The 23,164-nt window shown below is 32.4% G+C and overlaps 2 protein-coding genes across 2 annotated transcripts in view; both read left to right on the top strand.

Moving 5' to 3' along the window:
* Positions 1–16,873, top strand: part of LOC145749437 (uncharacterized) — a 38,027-nt gene extending 21,154 nt beyond the window's left edge. The window contains exons 46-75 of the mRNA XM_082565201.1: positions 170–267; positions 588–697; positions 833–1,114; positions 1,593–1,715; positions 1,850–1,969; positions 2,276–2,395; positions 2,939–3,138; positions 3,463–3,553; positions 3,865–4,032; positions 4,422–4,565; positions 4,836–5,117; positions 5,857–6,036; positions 6,445–6,641; positions 7,091–7,250; positions 7,650–7,866; positions 8,394–8,555; positions 8,907–9,032; positions 9,335–9,482; positions 9,891–10,005; positions 10,403–10,497; positions 10,831–11,008; positions 11,388–11,571; positions 12,044–12,162; positions 12,485–12,595; positions 12,751–12,912; positions 13,141–13,419; positions 15,421–15,540; positions 15,840–15,912; positions 16,026–16,066; positions 16,179–16,873. Coding sequence (XP_082421327.1) covers positions 170–267; positions 588–697; positions 833–1,114; positions 1,593–1,715; positions 1,850–1,969; positions 2,276–2,395; positions 2,939–3,138; positions 3,463–3,553; positions 3,865–4,032; positions 4,422–4,565; positions 4,836–5,117; positions 5,857–6,036; positions 6,445–6,641; positions 7,091–7,250; positions 7,650–7,866; positions 8,394–8,555; positions 8,907–9,032; positions 9,335–9,482; positions 9,891–10,005; positions 10,403–10,497; positions 10,831–11,008; positions 11,388–11,571; positions 12,044–12,162; positions 12,485–12,595; positions 12,751–12,912; positions 13,141–13,419; positions 15,421–15,540; positions 15,840–15,912; positions 16,026–16,066; positions 16,179–16,306 — 4,533 coding nt within the window. The 3' untranslated portion in view covers positions 16,307–16,873. The remainder of the gene's footprint in view (positions 1–169; positions 268–587; positions 698–832; positions 1,115–1,592; positions 1,716–1,849; positions 1,970–2,275; positions 2,396–2,938; positions 3,139–3,462; positions 3,554–3,864; positions 4,033–4,421; positions 4,566–4,835; positions 5,118–5,856; positions 6,037–6,444; positions 6,642–7,090; positions 7,251–7,649; positions 7,867–8,393; positions 8,556–8,906; positions 9,033–9,334; positions 9,483–9,890; positions 10,006–10,402; positions 10,498–10,830; positions 11,009–11,387; positions 11,572–12,043; positions 12,163–12,484; positions 12,596–12,750; positions 12,913–13,140; positions 13,420–15,420; positions 15,541–15,839; positions 15,913–16,025; positions 16,067–16,178) is intronic.
* Positions 16,874–16,999: 126 nt separating this feature from the next.
* On the top strand, positions 17,000–22,619 carry LOC145750472 (heterogeneous nuclear ribonucleoprotein K-like). The gene is made up of 15 exons (XM_082566513.1): positions 17,000–17,138; positions 17,819–17,949; positions 18,158–18,214; positions 18,520–18,563; positions 18,649–18,724; positions 18,897–19,004; positions 19,087–19,215; positions 19,564–19,687; positions 20,016–20,051; positions 20,411–20,453; positions 21,510–21,621; positions 21,711–21,746; positions 21,909–21,980; positions 22,094–22,203; positions 22,512–22,619. Exons 1-15 carry the CDS (start codon positions 17,117–17,119, stop codon positions 22,540–22,542), a joined length of 1,131 nt encoding a protein of 376 aa, XP_082422639.1. The 5' UTR covers positions 17,000–17,116; the 3' UTR covers positions 22,543–22,619.
* The last annotated feature ends 545 nt before the right edge of the window (positions 22,620–23,164 follow it).

A 23,164-nucleotide genomic window follows, 5' to 3' on the forward strand; every position in this document is an offset into this window, starting at 1 on the left:
TAGGTTTTATGTTTTTTTTTTAATAATTTATTTATTTTTATTTTTTTTTAATTAAAAAATTTGTTTTTATTTTTTTTTAATTAAAAAATTTATTTTTAGTTTTTTTTTCATGATTTATTCTTAGCCTTAAATTTTTCTTTATTTAGATAATATTTTAATTATTTTTCAGCCAAGTACGTTCCAAGCCATTGTAGCAACTGATTACTCTAACACTTACCTCATCTATCTTTACAAGGAGGATGCTATGTTATGGGAGACTGACAGGAGGTAAGTAATAAAAAAAAATAAAGAAACTCTTGTTTTTAAACCTTAATGAAATAGCAGTGGAAACCAAACTTGGAAAACTTCACTACATGAGGATCTTGGTTAGATCCTGGTCATCTACATGCTGTAGCTCCCTTAAGTAAGGCAAGATAACAACTTAAACTGCTGCTTAGCCAGAAAACAATTATCAAATTAATTATCAGGCAATTTTAATTAGTAATATTTGAAACTACTAATTGATAAGTTTGAAAGATGTCTCATTTGTTAATTCTTCATTGCTATTTTATTGTTTTATTTAAGTTTTATTAAACACCAATTTACAGATGGTACTTCAGCAACAACGCTCTGATTGGTTACACAAACGGTGGAAGACTGGAACATGTGGAATATCAGGGGGAATATCGACCTGATTCCATCCCTCAACAGGGGGGAAGTATGTGGGATTATATTTAAAAATATATTTTAAAAAAATTATTAAAATTTTTACTAAGTTTTATGCAGCATTTTATATCTATGCTACAACTAATAGTAAAAAGGTTTTTATAAATATTTAATTTATTTAACACAGCTGAGAATGGGGTTTACGTCTTCTTTGTAAGTCCAACAATCAGCAATGAAACTTCATCTATAGCCCAAGCAGAATGTAGCAGATGGTACTTGAACGAAGTGGACCAGAACCACAATATCACTGTCAACCTAACTTGTCCTTGTACTCCAATCCAAGCTCTGATTGATCCCAGATACAGAATATCTGTTGACTTCTGGTTGTATATTGTTGAAGCTTACTATGAGAGCTGGTGTCCAGGTTGTTACAGGACAGCAGATACGTCTGAATGGAGAAATGATGAAGGTAGGTTAAATGTGTTTTATATTTATTTTCGATATGAAAAGGTCGACTTCATGACTTAAACTGCCCTCATGCTTTAGCGCCCTTGAGTAAGGCACTATAAACGGTACAAACTCCTGCTGAGCCAGCACTTAATCGGCAGTATAATTATCGGGCAATTATAATCTAAATATTCCAAACTGCCACAGGCAACTCGAGACTGGGTCTGAGTAACTGATGTTACTCTATGTTTAAGTCGCACATTCGACTTTCCCACATCGAGGATAAAGATATATACAAAAAAAAACATGGAGTAGCATTTGTTACCCTGACCCAGTCTTAAGATGACTTTGTCAGTTTTTAATAATATTCATTTAAATTGCTCAACAATTAAGCTGCTGATTAAAAATTGGCTCAGCAGTGGTTTATACCAGTTATAGTGCTAAAATTATTCAACTTTTTAAACGTTTTTAATTGCAAAAATCTTTTTTTTAAATTTTAGCCCCTCGTGGAAATTGTTTCCAATTGGTCAACTCCCCAGAAGGCCCCCGTTGTTGCTATGGTAACGCTGAGACTGAGCTTTCACCTTGGTGGGGCTGGTGGTGGAATGGTGCCCTCTTGACAGGTGAGGATAAACTAATATTTAAAAAAAAAATCAAAGTTTACCAATTACCAAAAGTATTATTAAATTAAGGCGATCAAATTTTTAATTAATAATTTTAATTAAATTTTTTGTTTTTTAATTTTGAAAACTTTAAGGACCATTTGGAAGCAGATATGAAAGATACCAAATCCCAGTCAGGGAGGACGATCCGTTCTTTGCCTGGGTATGGAGCAGAGATGAAGATAGATTCCAACAACAATACAATCAGTCATTAGGTATCTAGCTTGACTAATCTATTTTTGGTTAAGTTTTTACACATTAATATAAGTAATAGAAAGATATAAAATACATTATACAATGATGTGATGGGAAAAATGAAAACTTAATTTAAGGATTTAAAACATGTGATAGTATTACAGTTTAAAAAAAGGTTTTATAAAACATCATGATATAGTCACCGAACCTAGTATTTAGAGTAAAACAATAAAACTTAAGTTATAAAAATGATTTTAAATTGTCAGTTAGCTAATTTTGGATATCTAGTGTAAATGTCTGAATTAAAAAAAATTAAATATTTTTAGAAAATGATTTGATTCCTCGCCGACAATGTTGCATCGACAGCCAATCCCCCTCCCATTGTGAGCTTTACAAAGAGCTTCGACCTTCCGCAAGTTGTGAAGGTTATGTGCCCAGGGTACCAGGTATTTGTGTTGGACTTTATTGTGTTTAAAAGTAGTCATGTTAACAATAGGGTTCCAGGTTCATTTTGGTTAAATATATCGGGGTTGTGTTTATAAATAATGATACTCAGTTTGTAGTGGAAAAATTATTATAAGTAAATGTTTGCAATGGGTTTTAAACTCAGGACTTATTGCTGGCTATTAGGCAAGAAACCTTATAATAACTATATTAATATGGTTACCGATTTCAACAACTTGAATTTATGAATTAACTTTCCCGAGTTGACTTAAGTGGTTTAGAAAATTATTGATTATATATTTCTGTTAATTATTCTGCCAAATGGTTTTGGGGTTAGCAGTAGTTTAAACTGTTTATAGCACCTTTATACTTGAATATAAAAATAAGCTAAATTTGCTTTTTAAATAAACTAAATTAAAAAAAAAACTTTGAATAGGGATGCAACTTTTTATAATTCAAATTTTACGAATTTAATTTAAACTACAAGTGGTTTAAAGCACTACTTTTAAATGTAACTTAAATGTGAAATTGTGTTTTGTTACCAGCATGGAACTTTGGTGACCCCCATATTACAACAAGCGACGGGGTAACTTACACTTTCAATGGTCTTGGTGAGTACCATCACATCTCCTCCGAGACTTTTAAGTTGCAAGCGAGGACAAAGCGGGTGGAAAAAGAAGATGGGACCGACTCTGATGCGACTTCGTTCGTTGCTTTTGCTGCGCAGGATAGCACTTCAGGAGTGGTGGGTTTATAAGCCTGCTATATCGCTGCTTTTTTACTCATTTGTCATAATATGGGTATCAGCAAAAATTTACCTTTGCACTACAAACAACCGACAGCGTGGTGTAGTGGTAAGAACACTTGCTACACCACACATGGGGTCGTGGGTTTAATCCCCCTTGATCTCATGCTGTAGCGCCCTTAAGTAATGCGCTATAAATGGTATGAACTCCTTTTCTGCCAAAAAGAAAAGAAAAAAAAAATGGCTAAAGAACATTTACTTGTGTTTCATGTTTAATTTTGTTTGTGTATTTTTAATATATTTTAAATTTTTGTTTTATTTTAGGTTCAATTTGAGATAGATTTCAATAATGTAACTGGTAAAGGAGTTATCATCAAAATTGATGGGGTTGTCCAAACTGATCTTAATCCTGATGGTAAGATTTAAACCTTATTGTTAGTATAAAAACGAGTAGTTTATTTGCCTGTTTTTTTGGTCGCAAATTTATTGTCATAAAATGGTTGCATGTACAATTGCCTGTGATAAATTACACTTACACATTATAATTCCATTAAGCTTTATTATATTAAGACTGTTGTTGGTCTTCAAACCTAACATTATTTAACCGACATTTTAGGATGAAGGATTTAAGCTGTATACAACTTATAGATTTAAACAGCTTAAGTTTTTTATCCTAACCCAGCTCATAACTTTAATCTTTTATTCTTTAAATATTTGACTTTTAAGTTCCTCAAACTGTTGCTGAGATCACAGCTACATCGGAGAGTGGAAGGTACATGGCAACCTTCCAGAATTCAGCCAATCAGCTTTCGGTCACCGCACAAGACTTTATTCTCACTTTGGGCTTCACAGGGGATGATGAATTGCGAGGGGGAGATGCTAGAGGGTTATTGGGTAAGTAACTTGTTGGAAAAATTCTGTACAACAAAAATTTTATTGTCAATTTTTAAACTGTATTTATCCTCAATGTGGAAAGAAAGACTTCACAGCCTAAAGTTGCCTGTGGCAGTTTGGGATATTATAGTTTATTGTCCGATAATTATACTGCTGATTAAGTGTTGGCTCAGCAGGAGTTCATACCGTTTATAGCGCCTTACTCGAAGGTGTTACAGCATAAGAGCAGTGGGAATCTAACCCAAGACCTTATGTAGTGTAACGATGGTTTTAATCACTACAACAAGCTGTCCATGAACACCACTTGGTAGCTGTAGGACTTAAACCTCATGTAGTGAAGCCATAACTAAAGAATTATCTTTATTGAAATATTCATATTTATAAAAAAGGGGTCTGGGATGGAGATCAAACGAATGATTTTACAAATGCTGATGGAACCATCCTCGATTTGGAAACACTTAGAGTGACCGAAAATACTGATATTCTGCAAGGAACTTTTATTGAGAGAGATGTTTATGCTTTCGGACAAACTTGTGAGTTTGAAAATAAGTTTAATAGCAGGTCAAATATTGGATGGTTAAGTTCAAGTTTCAAATATAATTTACTTTAAGGTCAAAAATGCAACAACTTATTTTTGTTTTATTGCAAAACTTTTAATGTGGATTTAAAATCTATATATTGTAAAATAATTAAAAATAAAAATATTGAAAAATTACTGTTATTTGCTGCATAATGTTCATTCTACTGTTGGTTGTATATTCTTACACTATATTAGTTAACTTTGTTTATTTCTATCATTACAGGGAAAGTTAGTGAAGAAGACAGTATATTTGTCTACAGTGGGACAAATGGGGACACCTATGCTGACCATAACCCAACAAACCCATCTGAACCAGCTTTCTTGGAGGAGCTAGTTGCAGCTCAACGAGATGACGGAGGTTTTGCAGACATCCTAGATGGTTGTACAAGTGGCGAGGTGATATCTACAACATGTTTGTACGATACTCTAACAACTAATCGAACCGAGATTGGAAAAAACACGATGACTGATAATTCAATGTCGGATGGAAATTCAAGGAGTAACGGTGAGATTATTTTAAATATTTTAAGATGCTTTCAATTAAAAATATCAGTATAAACACTAATGGCATGTTGTAGTGGCTAGAACACTTGATTTTACTACATGAAGTCGTGGGTTTAATCCTCACTGATCTCATGGTGTAGCGCCCTTGAGTAAGATGCTATAAACAGTATAAAACTCCTGCTGGGCCAGCACTTGATCAGCAGCTTAATTATCGGGCAATTATAATCCATAATATCCCCGCCAAAGTTAACTTAAGACTGGGTTGGGGTAACAAATATTAACCTAGGATTTTAAGTCAGCTTTATTGAGGATAAACCATAGAAATAAAAAATTATATAAATACAGGGGCCTTATTTTGTAATGCTATACTTCTATACTGTAAATTTATATAGTTTATACTTATTTTTTTTGTGGGAAAGTCAAATGCGCGACTTAAACATAGAGTAATTCAGTTACTCCGACCCAGTCTCGAGTTGCCTTTGACAGTTTGGGATATTATAGATTATAATTGCCTGTTAATTATGCTGTTGATTAAGTGCTGACTCAGCAGGAGTTTTATACTGTTATAGCACTTTACTCAAGGGCGCTACAGCATGAGATCAGTGGGAATTAAATCCATGACCTCGTGTGTGGTGTAGCAAGTGTTCTTACCACTACACCACGCTGTCGGTACTTATCTTTTTTATGATTGGAGAAGAGGCTAAATATAAAATAAAACTAAATTAAAATTTATGTTTTAGCCAACACCCCACCCACATTAACCTTAGATGCAACAGATGACATTGAGAGTGGTGACACCTTGTTAGCCATGGTGAATATGAGTTACACTCTTACGTTCACTTCGGCTGATGCTGATAATGATGCAATAACTTTCATTTTATCCCCAGATAATATGGTGCCTGGTGCAACCATTGATGCCAGTAAGTTTGTTAGATGTTTATAATTAAGAGGTATTTTAGTTGGAAAATTTTATTGGTATGTATTTTAGCACTTGGTTTAAGTAGTACAAAGATTAAATTTATTTTGCAATTTTTTTTGGTGTGAAAGGTAACTTTAAAACCTAGTTTAATAACTAAGTTTGTATTATGAAACCAGACTTAAGTATTGCAGACTCAAAGTTTATTTATTCTGAAGATGCCTAATTTTAAATAACATGTTCTCAAGTTGTCATTGGCAGGTTAATAACGCCTTGTTTAGGGACACTATAACATGGAAGAATTGGGGATCAAACCCAGAACCTCGTGTAGTAAAGCCAAGTATTTTTTGCACAACAACACATTGTCAGCAGAAAAAATTTAACAAAATTGTATTTTCAATTTTTTTTACAGCTTCTGGCGATGTCACATTTGCTCCAACGACGGCTGATAACATTATTACATCACAATCCAACTTTAGTTTAACAATACTTGCCACTGATGCGAACAATGGGACAACAATGCTTTCTGTTAACATCAAGTTGTGTGTTTGTCAGAATGCGGGGGGTTGTATGTATGAGGAAAATATTCTGGGTTCTTCTAATTATCAGGTCAGGAGAAATATTGATTAGTTTGTATGTAAATATTAGATGAGTATTTAGTAATATTTATGCTTAAGTTTTATACTTTATGTTACTTATAAGGTAACAATAAGCCAATTACAATTAACCTTTTCTTGTTAAAAGTGGGTGTCATGTTATTAAACATGTTAACTTAAATTGTGCTTTTGTTAATATAAGTTTGTTAAGCCATTTTTGAATACCCAGTGCTAAGATAAGTATATATATGTTAAAAATGGCTGTTAAAACTTAGCTAATTTGTAAGCAATGTATAACATGTATTGTTAAGGAAATGACATTCAATGAAAGTACTTATTAAGTTAACTGTGCCCACCTTTGTTTAATACATGCTGATTTTCTTAAATTTGCAAAAAATAATTACTTAAAAATGTTACAACTGCCTCTACTTTGTTAAATAAATGTCAACTTTCTACTTACAGATAGTGGGATGTGAATGTACTGAAGCATGGACAGGTGACGATTGTAGCGAGGACTTGAACGGATGTTTATTGGCTGCTTGTTTTAACAACGTAACCTGCACTGATAATGTTGCCCCTGAAACTGGGGAGACTTGTGGAGATTGCCCCCCAGGGACAACAGGTGGGTTGGGGTTATATGTGCCCTGTGTACTTGGGTTGGGGTTATATGTGCCCCATGTACTTGGGTGGGGCGGTACTGTTTATGTACTTGGGTTGTGGTTACAATAATCATGTACCTAAGAAAAATGGGTTTTTATGTTTTAACCCACTTTTTTAAATTAATTTTATTTTTTAACTTTTTTAAGTTAATTTGATTTTACAACTTTTTATTAGCTGCATTTATTGAGCCTGGGAAAAAATTAAGATTGTTTGTGTCTATTACAACATGGAAGCACTGGGCATCGAACACAGGACCTCATGTTGTGGTCACCAATCAGTTATTGTCACTGTTTAAACCATTTAGTTATAAATTGAGTTTTTATCAAATAACATAAGTCCATAATAAAACCTCTGTGTTTAGGTGATGGTCGTAATTGCACCAACATTGACTACTGCGCCGACGAACCTTGCGAGCATATTTGCGATGGAATTTACATGGGATTTGTTTGTTCCTGTAATGAAGGGTTTCAAGTTGCTGCATCTGATAACACGACATGCGAAGATGTTGATGAATGTTTAACTGGGGCTTGTGATAACGTTCCTTACACAACTTGTGCTAACACAGTTGGAAGTTTTACGTAAGTGTTGTCCTTTTAAAAAACCAACAGTTTTTTATGTATATATATTTATCCTCGATGTAGAAAGGTCGACTTCACGAACTGAACATAGAGTAACATCAGTTACTCTGACCCAGTCTCGAGTTGCCTGTGGCAGTTTGGGATATTATAGATTATAAGTGCCTGATAATTATGCTGCTGATTAAGTCTTAGTTTAGCTGGATTTATTGCCATTAATACTGCATTACTAAAGGGCGCTACAGCATGAGAGCAGTGGGACCCTTGCGTAAATCCCTATAACTGATATAAAATGTTCAAAACAAGTTGGTTTTATTGCAATTATTAACTAAAAGGTTTAAATTATTTATATTTGATTAGAAAAAGTGTAGAAATCTGTGCAAATGTAATAAAAATAAAATTTTTGCCAATTTAATATTTAAATTTTTATCAAAGTTCATTTTTTTTACTAGTTCATGATAATTTAAATTATATCAAATTTTCTGTAAAAACAAAGTTTTTAATTTAAATATATTTAATTTTCTCTGCAGTTGTGAATGTAATGCTGGGTTTGTGATGAACTCGGAAACCTTAAGTTGTGATGATGTAAACGAATGCTTGGAGGATTTGACCAATAACTGCACGGTAGAAACTTCAACTTGTGTCAATGCGGTAGGCACTTTTACCTGTGCATGCAAGCAAAATTATACGAGGTAAATTTAGTTTGTTTAAAACTTAATGGATGCTATAAAATGATGCTATGTTAGATTTATATTAGTTATTCCGACCCAGTCTCGAGTTGACTTTAGCAGTTTGGAATATTATTGATTATAATTGCCTAATAATTAAGCTGCTGATTGGTTTTGGCTCAGCAGAATTTTATATTGTTTATAGTGCCTTATTTAAAGATGCTATGGCATAAAAGTAATGGAGATTAAACCCAGGACCTCCTGTAGTAAAGACAAGTATTTTGACCACTACACCAAGCTGCTTGTACAGTTACAACTACAAAAATGTCAAAAAACTTTATTCAAAACTAAATAAAATTTAATAACTTACCACAGACCAGCAGGGGCTTCCCCCTTCTCAGAATGTATTGACTTGAATGAATGTGATTTGGGGATTGACAACTGTAACAGACAGACTCAAACTTGCTTTAACTTGGAACCTTTCTATGAGTGTCAATGCAGGTAAATTTTAGCTTGTATTTTACTAATTTGTTTTATTAAGAGTTTAGATACATAATGTGGTTGTCTTAAAAAACTTTTTGTTAGTTCAATCTGATAATATTTTTTTAATTTTAATCCAGTTTTAAGATTCATTAGATATCATTAATTCTTGTAGCTTTAAAATAAATTTAAAAAAACACTTAAATATAAAAGTGAAAATTTAATTTAAGACCTGGGCCTCCATAGAACATAAAACTTTTTTATGTTTCTTCACTATAAGTTTAATTAAATGTCAGTAACTTTAATATTTCTTCCCCCAACAGGTCAGGTTACACAGAGGTTAACGGAGCCTGTCAGGACACCCAGGAATGCCAGGATCCTAATTCTTGCAGTGGGGCTGGGGAGATTTGTGTTGAGCTGGTTGGGAGTTTCAGATGTGATTGTGCTGCTGGGTACACAAGTTCAGATGGGGTGAGTTTAAGTTCTTACTGCATTTTAAAAAATATAAAGGCAAAAGGGAAATGTAGTTTATTATCAAGTCACTTATATTTTTAGTGCTTTACTACTACTGTGCTTTAGTTACCAGGGTCATGGTGTAGTGGTTAAAACACTTGACTTCATACATGAGGTCCTGGGTTTGAACCCAAATTTTTTATACTGTAGCTCCCTTTGGCAAGGTGCTGTAAACGGTGGACGTTATAAACTCCTGCTAAGCTAAAAATCGGGAATTGAATCAATAATATTCCAAACCACAGGCAACTTAAGACTGGGTCATAGTAACTAATGTTACTTTATGTTTAAGTCGTGCATTCAACCCTTCCACATCAAGGATTAAGATATATACAAAAAAATATTGAAAATACTGTTTAAATGTTACAGGCCTGTGTGAACATTAATGAATGTTTAAGTCCTGATAGTTGTGAAGCAAATACAGAATGCATTGACACAGTTGGAGCTTATTATTGTAGGTGTCAGCCTGGATCACTTTGTGTGGGTAAGTGGGAGTTGGTATATTAAGGCTTAAGTAGTTCTATGTTGAGAAGCAATTTGAGTTATTTAACTACACTGACAGTCTTTCACTTTTTGCATATTTGATATTGGCAATATAAAATGGGTTGGTTAACCTGATAATTGGTTTGGTATTGCTCTTAAGGCTAGAGTAGTATGTCATCTCTGTGAACTAGATCTTAAAGTGTATTTAAAATCATTTAAAAAACTAAATCAGCAAGTTTTAAAATAAAATTTTAAATCAAAATTTGTCTTAAAACAAAGGTATACTAAAGAACTAAGTCACTATGAAATAAACACAGATCACAAGGGACACCTAAAATATAAATTTAACACTTTTTTATAATTACTTGTTTATTTTAAACCTTTAATTCACTTTGTAGTTAACCCGTACATTGGCCCAGTAACTGTGCTGGTAACAACCGACAACTCACTCCTTGTATTGATTGACTCTGGTTGGGTGTATGAGAGTTATCAGGTAGGACTACTTATTTGTATTTATTTGTTCTTGATGTGGGAAGGTTGACTTCACAGCCTAAACATAGAGTAACATCAGTTACATCGACCCAGTCTCAAGTTGACTTTAGCAGTTTGTGATATTATAGATTATAAGTGGCCGATAATTAATCTGCTGATTGTTTTTTGGCTTAGCAGTAGTTCACGCCACTTATAGTGCCTTACTTAATGGCACCACAGCATGGGAGCAGTGAAAAACGAAAAAAAATTAAAAATTTTGGACCTTTTTTTCTATAAAAAAGTTTGCATTTAAATTTTAATAAAATTGGTCAACACTCTAAACTCTCTACACTAGGTTGAACTTACATCATCCGGTGGATCAACCACTCATGATTCAAGCTCTCCAACAATATTGATCGAAAGTTTGAACCCTAATACTGAATATGTGGTGAGAGCCAGGGTCACCAAACTTAAAGGACTCGCCATGATTTACTCTAATACTGAGTACAGCAGCCCAGTTAATGCTACTACAGGTCAGTTTAATGATACTTGATATGGAAACTTTATTTCTAAATACATTTGTTTCTAAACATAATGTTTTATTATTATTTTTAAATGTTCTATGGTTATGTTCTAAGCCTTGTATGTTAGCTTAAGTTTATTTGGTAACTTCTGTCACTTAAGGTTTGATTTAATCAAGCCAGTTTGGTTTATATTAACTTTTAGTTGATAGCTTGCTCTAAGGTCGGATTTTAAATGTTGTAATATGGTCACAATTCTAAACTAATATTTGCCAGCGATTAATTACCCGCACACCACAAACGACAGTTTCATTTATTTTGTAGGTCTATAAATTGAACATACATATATATATATTTGTTTTGATGCTACCTATTTTACCTATGTTTTTAGACGCTATCACCTTGCCTCTTGTTATAACAATTGACACGACTTTTGAGCCACATTTAAGCGACCTCACCCACCCTGACACCTTAGCTTTCATCAACCTACATCACGATGTTTTAGCTAATGGGTTGTCAGTTCAACATGGTGGAAATCAAGTTACAATTAATGGACTCAACTTTGTTCAATTTGTGTTAGTTATTTTATTCTCCTCTATCTCTAAATCATTGACAGTTAAATTTACTAAAAATTACTCTTTTTTTGGTCTATATATTTATTCTCGATGTGGAAAGGTCGAATGCGCGACCTAAACATAGAGTAACATCAGTTACCCTGACCCAGTCTTAAGTTGTCTGTTGCAGTTTAGGATATTATTGATTATAATAACGCGATAATCACACTGCTAAATAGGTGCTAGCTCAGCAGGAGTTTATACTGTTTATAGTGCCTTACTTAAAAGTGCTATAAATAGCATAAGAGCAGTGGGGAGTTAACTTTATTTTTTTTCTTTAACTTAATATTGAGTTTAGGTTAAAAACCAATGCTTGGTCATTAAACGTAGGCTTGAGTTACATACATTACTATACAATAGAACAAACCTAAATCAAGTAACAGTGTGGTAAAGTAATTACATCTACCCTTAACCAATCACTAATTACTTACAGGAGTGGAAGTGTGGTAGCATCAGCTGAGGCATCCTTAAACACCGATGATGCAACAGCAACGGATGCGGTTATTTCAGCCGGGGGTCTTAATGCTGCCACCTACACAAGAGTGGCTGCTTGTAAGTTCAGTTTAGATGTATATTACGTAACCCTAACCTCAGGGGTTTGGTCCTGATTGCTTAATCAGCAGCTTAATTACCGGGCAGTTATAATCTATAATATCCCAAAGTACCAAAGTCAATACGAGACTTGCTCAGAGTATAAATGTTACCCCATGTTTAGGTCGTAAAATTTTTTAAAAATTAGTAATTTTACTCCACCTAAACACAGTGATAGTATTAATTCTATGGCTCATTCTTGAATTGTGTTTTATTTTTAACTTAATGTGTGCATGCTGATGCATTTTTATACAAAATATCTAAACTAACTTTAAACTTGCAGTGACCAAACCCAGTGCCCCAACCAACCTGGCAGTAAGTGGCCAAACAGGAACCACAAATTTAAGTTTAAGCTTTGATCCTGTTGCTAATGCTCGCTCCTATGAAGTTGAAGGTAAATTAAATATAATGTTTCGAATTTATGCATTTTTAAAACATCATGTTTAAATTAAAGCAGTTCAAACGGCTTTAAAATTGTTTTTTTAAACAAAATGATATTGTTAACTTATAAAATTTAAGTGAAACAATTTTGTCCTTGTTTTCACTCAGCTTCATGTGGAAGCAACACTATGTTTACTTCAACCACATCAACCACTGTGACTGTAACAAACCTTCCAAGTGGTGGAGTCTGTAGCTTCCGAGTTCGATCCCTGGCTGGGACAGATGGGGTTGCTTATTCAGATTATTCTTCTCCCCTCATCCGATCGACAAGTTAGTTTATTATTTAAATTAAAAGGCTTTATTATATATTTTTAAAAAATTTCTGAGTTTTTTCTTGTTTGTTTTAAAAAAGATGTTTTTAAAAACACAATAGTTTTTTTTTACGTTAAGACTTTTATTACTTGTAATACATTTACATTAATAAACTTAATATGATAATAAAATGAAATCATTAGTATTACTAAACCAAATTTTCTAACAAACTTTAAATTCTTCCAGATCCTTCCATTTCTCAACTTATAATCAATAACATCCAAGAAACCTCGTTCGCAGTAACCTTTGATGCTCTGGACAGGGGTATTGACTACACTGTGTCAATCACCGACCAGGTACCCATCGTGCTCTTGCATTCAACACATGTCAACGGGATCCTAAGTATCGGGGTAACTGGGTTGACCCAGGGTACTACTTATGTTGTAGATGTAGTGGGGACGGCTAATGACATTGATGGAAATGTGGTCTCAACTGAGATTGCTTCAGTTAATGTTACTACTACTGGTAAGTCTGTTATTGTTGCTACTACTGGTAAGTCAGTTAATGTTGCTACTACTGGTAAGTCAGTTAATGTTACTACTACTGGTAAGTCTGTTATTGTTGCTACTACTACTGGTAAGTCAGTTAATGTTACTACTACTGGTAAGTCAGTTAATGTTGCTACTACTGGTAAGTCAGTTAATGTTGCTACTACTGGTAAGTCAGTTAATGTTGCTACTACTAGTAAGTTAAAAGTTAGTTAATGTCGCTACTGCTGGTAAATTAAAAGTCAGTTAAAGTCGCTTCCAGTGGTTGAGTAAAAGTTAGTTAATGTCGCCACTGCTGGTGAATTAAAAGTCAGTTAAAGTCGCTTCCAGTCGTTGGTTAAAAGTTAGTTAATGTTGCTACTGCTGGTAAATTAAAAGTCAGTTAAAGTCGCTTCCAGTGGTTGAGTAAAAGTTAGTTAATGTCGCCACTGCTGGTGAATTAAAAGTCAGTTAAAGTCGCTTCCAGTCGTTGGTTAAAAGTTAGTTAATGTTGCTACTGCTGGTAAATTAAAAGTCAGTTAAAGTCGCTTCCAGTGGTTGAGTAAAAGTTAGTTAATGTCGCCACTGCTGGTAAATTAAAAGTCAGTTAAAGTCGCTTCCAGTGGTTGAGTAAAAGTTAGTTAATGTCGCCACTGCTGGTGAATTAAAAGTCAGTTAAAGTCGCTTCCAGTCGTTGGTTAAAAGTTAGTTAATGTTGCTACTGCTGGTAAATTAAAAGTCAGTTAAAGTCGCTTCTAGTCGTTGAGTAAAAGTTAGTTAATGTCGCCACTGCTGGTGAATTAAAAGTCAGTTAAAGTCGCTTCCAGTCGTTGGTTAAAAGTTAGTTAATGTTGCTACTGCTGGTAAATTAAAAGTCAGTTAAAGTCGCTTCTAGTCGTTGAGTAAAAGTTAGTTAATGTCGCCACTGCTGGTGAATTAAAAGTCAGTTAAAGTCGCTTCCAGTCGTTGGTGAAAAGTTAGTTAATGTTGCTACTGCTGGTAAATTAAAAGTCAGTTAAAGTCGCTTCTAGTCGTTGAGTAAAAGTTAGTTAATGTCGCCACTGCTGGTGAATTAAAAGTCAGTTAAAGTCGCTTCCAGTCGTTGGTTAAAAGTTAGTTAATGTTGCTACTGCTGGTAAATTAAAAGTCAGTTAAAGTCGCTTCCAGTCGTTGGTGAAAAGTTAGTTAATGTCGCTACTGCTGGTAAATTGAAAGTTAGTTAAAGTCGCTTTTAGTCGTTGGTGAAAAGTTAGTTAATGTCGCTACTGCTGGTAAATTAAAAGTTAGTTAAAGTCGCTTCCAGTCGTTGGTGAAAAGTTAGTTAATGTCGCTACTGCTGGTAAATTAAAAGTTAGTTAAAGTCGCTTCCAGTCGTTGGTTAAAAGTTAGTTAATGTCGCTACTGCTGGTGAATTAAAAGTTAGTTAATGTCGCTTCTTGTCGTTGGGTGTAAGTTAGTTAATGTCGCTACTGCTGGTAAATTAAAAGTCAGTTAAAGTCGCTTCTAGTCGTTGGTTAAAAGTTAGTTAATGTTGCTACTGCTGGTAAATTAAAAGTCAGTTAAAGTCGCTTCTAGTCGTTGGTTAAAAGTTAGTTAATGTCGCTACTGCTGGTAAATTAAAAGTTAGTTAATGTCGCTACTAGTTGTTAGTTAAAAGTCAGTTAATGTCGCTAATAGTCGTTGGTTAAAAGTCAGTTAATGTTGCTACTACAGGTAAGTTAAAAGTCAGTTAAAGTCGCTTCCAGTCGTTGGTGAAAAGTTAGTTAATGTCGCTACTGCTGGTAAATTAAAAGTCGGTTAATGTCGCTACTAGTTGTTGGTTAAAAGTCAGTTAATGTCGCTTCAAGTTGTTAGTTAAAAGTCAGTTAATGTCGCTACTACTTCTACTGGTAGGTTGAAAGTCAGATAATGAAATATATTGCAAAACAATATATTAATAAAGTATTATTATTGTTATTAAACCAAGACTTTTTAAACAAAACCAACTTTTAATGTTCAGATGTTGATGAATGTGAGACAGCGACTTGTATCAACGCTGTTTGTGTCAACACTATCGGAAGTTATATGTGTGATTGCAACGAAGGATTCCTTGTGAATGTTAATACCGGAATTTGTACTGGTTAGTGACTTTTTAAAGTTTATAATTTAGTATTATTCTAAAGTTAATAACTTTATTCTTGTTGTGGAAAATCGACTTTACAGCCTAAAGATAGAGTAACATCAGTTACCTTAACCCAGTTTTAAGCTGGCTTTGTTTTTTGAAATATTAATGATTATAATTGGTCAAAAATTAAGTTGTTGATTGGTTTTTGACTTGGTAGAAGTTTATAGTGTTTATAGTGTCTTTTGTAAGAAAGGTTTTTTTTGAAAATTTAGCTCAAGTTATATTTAAAGTTTAATAATAACATTTTACTGTAGGAAACTGCCAGAGTGGATATTGTTTAAATGGGGCAACTTGCATCAATACTGTAACATTGGTTCCTATTTGCACGTAAGAACATATGTTTTTATATTCCAAGCTTATACTTATTTGTGAAGTTTTTTGTGTAAAATAATTTTTTAAGTGTTTAGTTTTATGTTTAGTAATTAATCTATTTGTTTTAGTTGCCCATCTGGTTATGAAGGTTCAAGATGCGAGAATTTGGGTAAGAATTTGTCTTTATTGGATATAATAGAATAACTTTAAGTTTAACAATTAAGGTTTATTAGCATTGCCTTATAATTTTTCATTAATGGTTTACCTATTTTATTTTATAGCTTTGTCTACTATTCTTGGAATAGTGTTTGGTATCCTAGGTGGTATATTGCTTGTGGTCATTATAGTTACTGTTGTCAGATGTTACAAGAAGAATGAAAGTGTGAATTTGTCCCACAATAAGTTGTAAAGAATGGGATAATGCTTTGATTTTCGTAGTATTGCTTTTTTAAGTTTTTATATAAACGGTTCGTTGTAGTTTAGCTTTTTCTTGTTAAAAACAAATTATATTTTGTCATATTTATATTTTAATTTTTTTGAATCTTAAAAACAGTATTTTTAATAAATTTTTATTGTTTAATGCGTTTTTTAAATTAAATTTTTGATCTAGGACAAAATGTTAAATTTTTTTATTTTGTAAAAAGTATTTTTTGTTTCAAATTATTTTTTAAAATGACATATTTTTGCACTTTTCAAGTAGAACACTGTAATGTAAATCACTGTTTTAGGCCAACGTCCATTTATTTTGTATTTTTAAACATCAAAGAGCTTTTATTTTTAAAACTGTGTTTTCTAAAGTGGCATAAACTTTATGATTTTTTTAAGTTCAAATTTTAACATCAGAAAAAAATTAATAATATGCATTTACATCTAATTTTGTTGTTCAATTCCAAATTAATATTTAATGTAAAGCATCAACTCAGTATTGTAGATGTAAATAAATGCTTTAGATTAATATTGTTGACGTTTTTATACTTTGTAAAATGTTACCCAATTGAGAATAAACCAGAATTTTTTTTTAAATAAAATTATTTGGCAGCCCGCGTAGCATGAGATTGACTTAATAGCCCCAGCATGCGGTTGTAAAATATCAAAACAAATAAATTATTTTTAAGTTTACTGCAATTCGCAATTTCTACAAGATTTAAACGTTGTAGACACAAACTAGAAGAAAATTTGATTATTTTTGGATTAATTTGTTAATTATTCAAGTTTGGAAATGTCTGAAGCAGAAACAAGCGGTAAATTTTAAAAGACTTTGTTTATAATAAACAGACCTTGGATTTTAATTATTAATTGTGCCTACTTGGCACTTTGTAAAAATGTTTATATATTGATTTCTATTCAGTCATTGGTATTGTGTTAATTTATTTATTTAAGCAAGTGTTTGTAAGTACAATCACACAATAAACTGATAAACTGGCTAAGTCTCTTAAAGGTCAAAACTTCTGATAACTTATCTTACCATGGTTTATGTCATATGCTTACCTGTCATGTAACTACTATGTACTTATCAAGATTGGCCTGACTGTAAACCTCTGGGTTTTGTCGGATATTCGGCGTAAATTACTCAAAAAATGGCGTAAATTTTATTAAAATTTAAAAGTTATGGCCAAAAAAAATGTTTAACTTGGCGAAAAATTATATAAATTTTCTCTGGCGTAGGAAATTTAAGTTCTGCAGTATGGATAACGGGAACATAGCGACATGTTAACACTTGTTTTAGTAGATCTTTAACTAACTCCATGTTTGGGTTCTAAGGGCATCTTTTCCGCATTGAGGATAAATAAAAACAAAACAAAAATTTATCGCTAAAATATAAACTATAATATTAAAAATATAAAACCTAATAACATCAACATAGTCCTGCATCAAAACATCAAGTAGAAAGCAAAACGTTAAACTATAATTTATTTTGCAGCTTCCTCCAAGAGATCACTGGACAAGGAAGATCAGGATGGGGATTACAAAGAAGGAGGAAACAAGAGGTTTAGGAGTTACCATAGCGATGGGAGGGACAAGATTACTCTTCGACTTCTTATTCCACTTAATGTAAGAAACTCTTTTTGAATTAAATTGGTTTAAAAAGATTTTTGGTCTTAACTTTAAAATCCTAGCACTCTTAGGCTGACATTTAATTATAAAAATTACAATTTTAGGAGATATTACAAAAATATATTATTCTTAGATTTGTTTAAATGAGATTTAGTGATAATATTTGCTATTTATAAACTGGGCATTTTTATTTATTTTTACACAGACTGCAGGAGCAATTATCGGCAAAGGAGGAACAAATATCAGGGAATTGAGAAAACAGGTAAGTTAAACCTGAAAACAGTTGGTTGTTAGTAAGCTGCAGTTAGTTGGTGTTTAAAATTGCTTCGTGCTATCTTGGGTTTGATTCCCACTGCACCCAACCTTTTAGTAAGTTGTAAACGGCGGTTATCACCTTTGAACTAACCAATTTTGTTTTTTACTTTTTATCTGCCGCTCCTCCAAATTTCAAATCCACATCCAAAATTTGAATCCAAAAAAATCCAAACTCTCTCCCGGCCAAACCTTCCTACTACGTCCAATATACGTAACATTTATCTCCTATATATTTGCTAATAATTAAACTAGTTTAATGCCAATGTTCAAGTCCCTGACAGTGATGGGGTAGAAAGGTAGGTTTTAAAAGTGAACAAAAGTTTAAATTTTTATCTTTTTTTTTCGTGAACTAACGTTTATTTTTAACCAACTTTAATGCAGGATTGTAACAGCTACAACGAGGACTATTGAAGATGCTGCAAACTTAACTGGAAGAGTTATTGAAGCTCTAAATGAGGTAACCTATTGTTAAACATCATATTTCTATGCCTAGATGTGCTCTTAAATTCCTTTTTAATTTTAATATCTTACTAATAGAAATTTAAAAAAAGGGCTCAAGACATAATTATTATTAAAAACAATATACCCAATAATTGTGTTAACTTTGTTATCTCTTACTGTTGTTATAGAGAATGCATCATGATAATGATTACGGGCAAGTTCGAATGCTCGTCCATAAATCACAAGCTGGGACAATTATTGGACTGGGGGGAAAGAGAATTAAAGAATTGAGAGAGGTCAGTTGTGGACACATTATCTTCGAGTGTTGGCTAATAGAAAAAGCTACAAAAAATAACTTTACAAAATATAAACATTTAGGATACAGGAGCTGTTATTAAAGTGAACCAAAATTGCTGTCCCGAGTCGACCGATCGAATTTGTTTTGTGAAGGGAAAGCAGAGCACTATTGTGAAAGCTGTGGGTTGTATTTTGGAGATGCTGCAACATGTAAGTTTAACAAAAAGTTGTAGTGGGGTCTTGGTTTAAATTCTAGTTGCTTTTACTTGAGGCACAAACAATTGTATTTAAAACGGCTTTACTACCAGGGGTTCTGGATATCATTTTTGCTGGGTCGAAAATTAATTAACACATTAATTATCGGGCAATTATAATTAATCATCTTCTAATTTGGCAAAATCAACTTAAGACCAGGTCAGGGTTACTTATGCTACTCTATGTTTAGGTCATGAAATTAGCTTTCCCACATCGAGGATAAAAAACACAATTAACAGACTAAAGTTATATAATACTTAGACTCCACTTAAATCAGATTATAACCACCCTTAATTATGACAGGCTCCTCCAAAAGGTTTCATGAACAATTATGACCCCAATATGTGGGATGATTCTTATGATTATGGGGGATATAACCGCTTCGACTCCAGAAATGATGAGGGAAGGAACAGGAACTTTAATCGGGGTGAAATGTTTTTTTTAATTTTTCTATGAACCATTCAAGTTTGTGAAGTTTTTTAAATATTTGTGTTTTTTATGCATTTTTATTCAGTTAGTTAACTAATGGTCTAAACATAGAGAAACTTTTGTCACCCCGAGCCAGTCTTGAGTTGCTCTGACTATTAGTTTTGGATAGGCTGGATTTTTTAGCTTTTATAGCTCACTACTGAAGGCCACATAGAAGCATTGGGAATTAAACTTAGGACCTCACATAGAAAATCTAGTGTTCTTACTCCTAGTTTATGACCTGTTTTTATTTATTTATTTTTAAAATTTATATTTTGATATTTTAGGAGGGGACAGATTTAATCAAAGAAACAACAGCGGAGGTAAAAATAATCATTTTATTTATAATATATATAAGAAATTATCAGCTTGTTTAATGATTTGTTTTTTGTATTTATCTTTATCCTCGATGTGGGAAGTCGAATATGCGACCTAAACATAGAGTAACATCAGTTACTCCGACCCAGTCTCAAGTTGCCTGTGGCAGTTTGGGATATTATAGATTATAATTTCCCGATAATTATGCTGCTGATTAAGTGCTGGCTCAGCAGGAGTCCGTACCGTTTATAACACCTTACTCAAGGTTGCTACAGTATAAGATCAGTGGGGATTGAACCCATGATGGAGGATATCAAAACTCTGTATTAATAAACCTATATTAAATAACAATTAACTTTTATAGGTGGAAACTTTAGAGATAGAAGGAACAACAACCAAGGTGGAAGGTATGAAAGTAACTGATTATAATATTTTTTTAGGTCTTAACTTTAGCATGTAGGAATAAGTGCAAGTTATGTTGTTGTTATTAATTTGTTGTTTTTCATGTTTCTGTTTTTAATTAAAAAGTTTTGAACATAAGTCAAATGCTGTGTTGAAAGGACTTGCGTTCTTCTATTAATTATTTAAAAGTATGATGTCATAGTAAGCACTTTTTAATTTAAATTTCAAAACTTTATTAAAAAAATTATTTTTGTAACATTTTGGTCTTTTAAATTTTGCCAGATGCTGCCTGTAAATAAAAGGTTAAATAATATCAAATAACACAAAAATTAAAGGATTTAATACCAAATTATTGTTTAAATAGGTTATTTAATATCACTAAACCCCATTCATTTTAAACAAATATTTGTATTGATTATTTACAACAATAAAATTACAATTTATAAAGAGAATTTTTTTGTTAAATTGACAAAAAAAAATGATTACCTAAAACTGCTGTTGGGTTCTTTTAAATAATTTAACACCCTCTAGCAGGTGCAAATTTAATATTAATAAGTCATTTTTATGATGAACAAAAAGCCTTTAAAGTGAAAAGCGTTTGATATGAATATTTAATGGGGTAAAAATATAAGTTCTTTTCATCTTTTGTTGGTGCTTTAGTGGGACCTCGTGTTTTACAATAATTGGAAGATATTTATCTATGGCCTTATTTTAAAATGTTCTAAAAGTGAATAAAAGCTTTAAAATGGGGGAGGGCAGCAGCAGTTATGAGTAGATTGTGTTAAAGTAAGTCTAAAAAATGATTTGTAAAATTAAGATCGTAAACTAAAAAATCTCTGATATAGTTATTCTTTGTGAAGGTCATAATATATTAGAATAATATAGAATAAATTTGCAATTATAAAATGGCACCAAAAATGGTAAACTCTTAGTTTGGAATAACATAAGTTATTGTTGTGATTTTTTATAAGATTTAAAGCTTAATAAATAAATTTTAACAGATCTTAACTTAATATTTAATGCTGTATTAAATTTGTGTTTATTTTTTACTTTTATTCCAGAAATTACAACCAAGGAGGAAATTATAACAATCAAGGTCGTGGTAACTATGGTTACCAGGAGAATATGTTTGACAACCACTACCAGGACAACTTTAACCAACAATATAACGAGGTAAGTTGTTTAAAAATTAACTTTTGGTGTAAATCACATTTGTAAAAACTTTTACAAATATATCTAAGGCTGAAAGTTTTTCTTTTTAGGAATTTAATGATGATAAAGCAGATGAAGTTACACAGGTATAAAAAAAAAAATTATATTATTTTTAAATTTACAAATGAATTGAATTTAACATAAATGAAATCATTATTATCTTATTTCTATCTTAAATTATTACAGAATTGGAATTTATTATCATAAGTAGAAACCATAATCCCCTTTACCTTTTAATATTTTTTAAGGTAACGATCCCCACTGCTTTGGTTGGTTCAATTATTGGAAAGGGAGGAGTTAGGATTCGACAAATTAGACAAGTAATCTTACATAATTAAGTTTAAACTAGTTTAGTTTTATCTTATATTCATTTATTAGACTTCATTGTTATTAAAGCCTGTAAAGATAACTTAAACATTGGTTTCCATAACAGGATAGTGGGGCAATGATAACGATCGATGACCCTGGAAAGGAAGATCGGGTGATAACAATTACAGGAACTCCCGAGCAAACTCAGAATGCTCAATATTTACTTCAGAAAAGGTTTATTTTTCTTTACCCGAGTTTAACCTAGCTTTGAGCTGTACTCTTAAACATCCATCCTTAAGCAGTTTAATTTTTTTTGTTTTAGTCTTTGATTTAGCTTTAACTTCTGGTTATTCTTAATTTTGACAATTTATAATCCATGTCAATATGGAAGACTAGTGATTTTGTTGTTAAATTTAAACAACATGTTACAGTCTGCCTAACTGACCTTGGGTACTTTCAACAAACAAACTGATTAGTAATTATCAACACCTTCAGATGTTACCAGGCTAAAACTTCTTAAATTGTTAATTATATTTTAACAGTGTAAAGTTATATGGAAACGAGCAATATTGATTTTATTGGAATATTTTGGTGAAGTGTGGGGGAATAGAGATGTACAGCATGATTGACCTTTTTGTGTTTGTAATTACTTCAACGTTTTTTGTTTTCTAATTGTGTTTTTTTTTGAATTAATAAAGTATTTTCATTTTACCTTTTTTATTATTTGGTTGGAGATTGTTTAGTAAATAAGGTAGTAATATACGGTCCTACGGTAAGAGAAATATTACATGATATGTTGTAATGTGGTCGCAAATAACGATCAAGCGGAGCTATATTATTTGTGATTTTTCTATTAAGCTTTTTTTACGAGATTTGAAAATAAGGATAAACAATAAATTTAACCGGCAGCGTGGTGTAGTGGTAAGAACTCTTACTATACCACACATGAGGTCGTGGGTTCAATCCCCACTGATCTCATGCTGTAGCGCCCTTGAATAAGGCGGTATAAACGGTGTGAACTCCTGCTGAGCCAGCACTTGATCAGCAGTATAATTATCGGGCAATTATAATCTATAATATCTCAATCAGGCAACTCGAGACTGGGTCGGAGTAACTGATGTTACTCTATGTTTAAGTCGCGCATTCGACTTTCCCACATCGAGGATAAAAATATAAACAAAAAAAAAACTATTTG

This window comes from Corella eumyota, chromosome 4 (genome assembly GCF_963082875.1).
Source record: "Corella eumyota chromosome 4, kaCorEumy4.1, whole genome shotgun sequence".
In the NCBI taxonomy this organism is placed as follows: domain Eukaryota; kingdom Metazoa; phylum Chordata; class Ascidiacea; order Phlebobranchia; family Corellidae; genus Corella; species Corella eumyota.

Bases quoted from the DNA above. Each gene is read 5' to 3' on its own strand.
- LOC145750472 (XM_082566513.1), top strand. From the start codon at position 17,117: ATGTCTGAAGCAGAAACAAGCG. The intron at 17,950-18,157 runs GTAAGAAACTCT...ATTTTTACACAG, and splicing joins GACTTCTTATTCCACTTAAT to ACTGCAGGAGCAATTATCGG. The intron at 19,005-19,086 runs GTCAGTTGTGGA...ATAAACATTTAG, and splicing joins GAATTAAAGAATTGAGAGAG to GATACAGGAGCTGTTATTAA.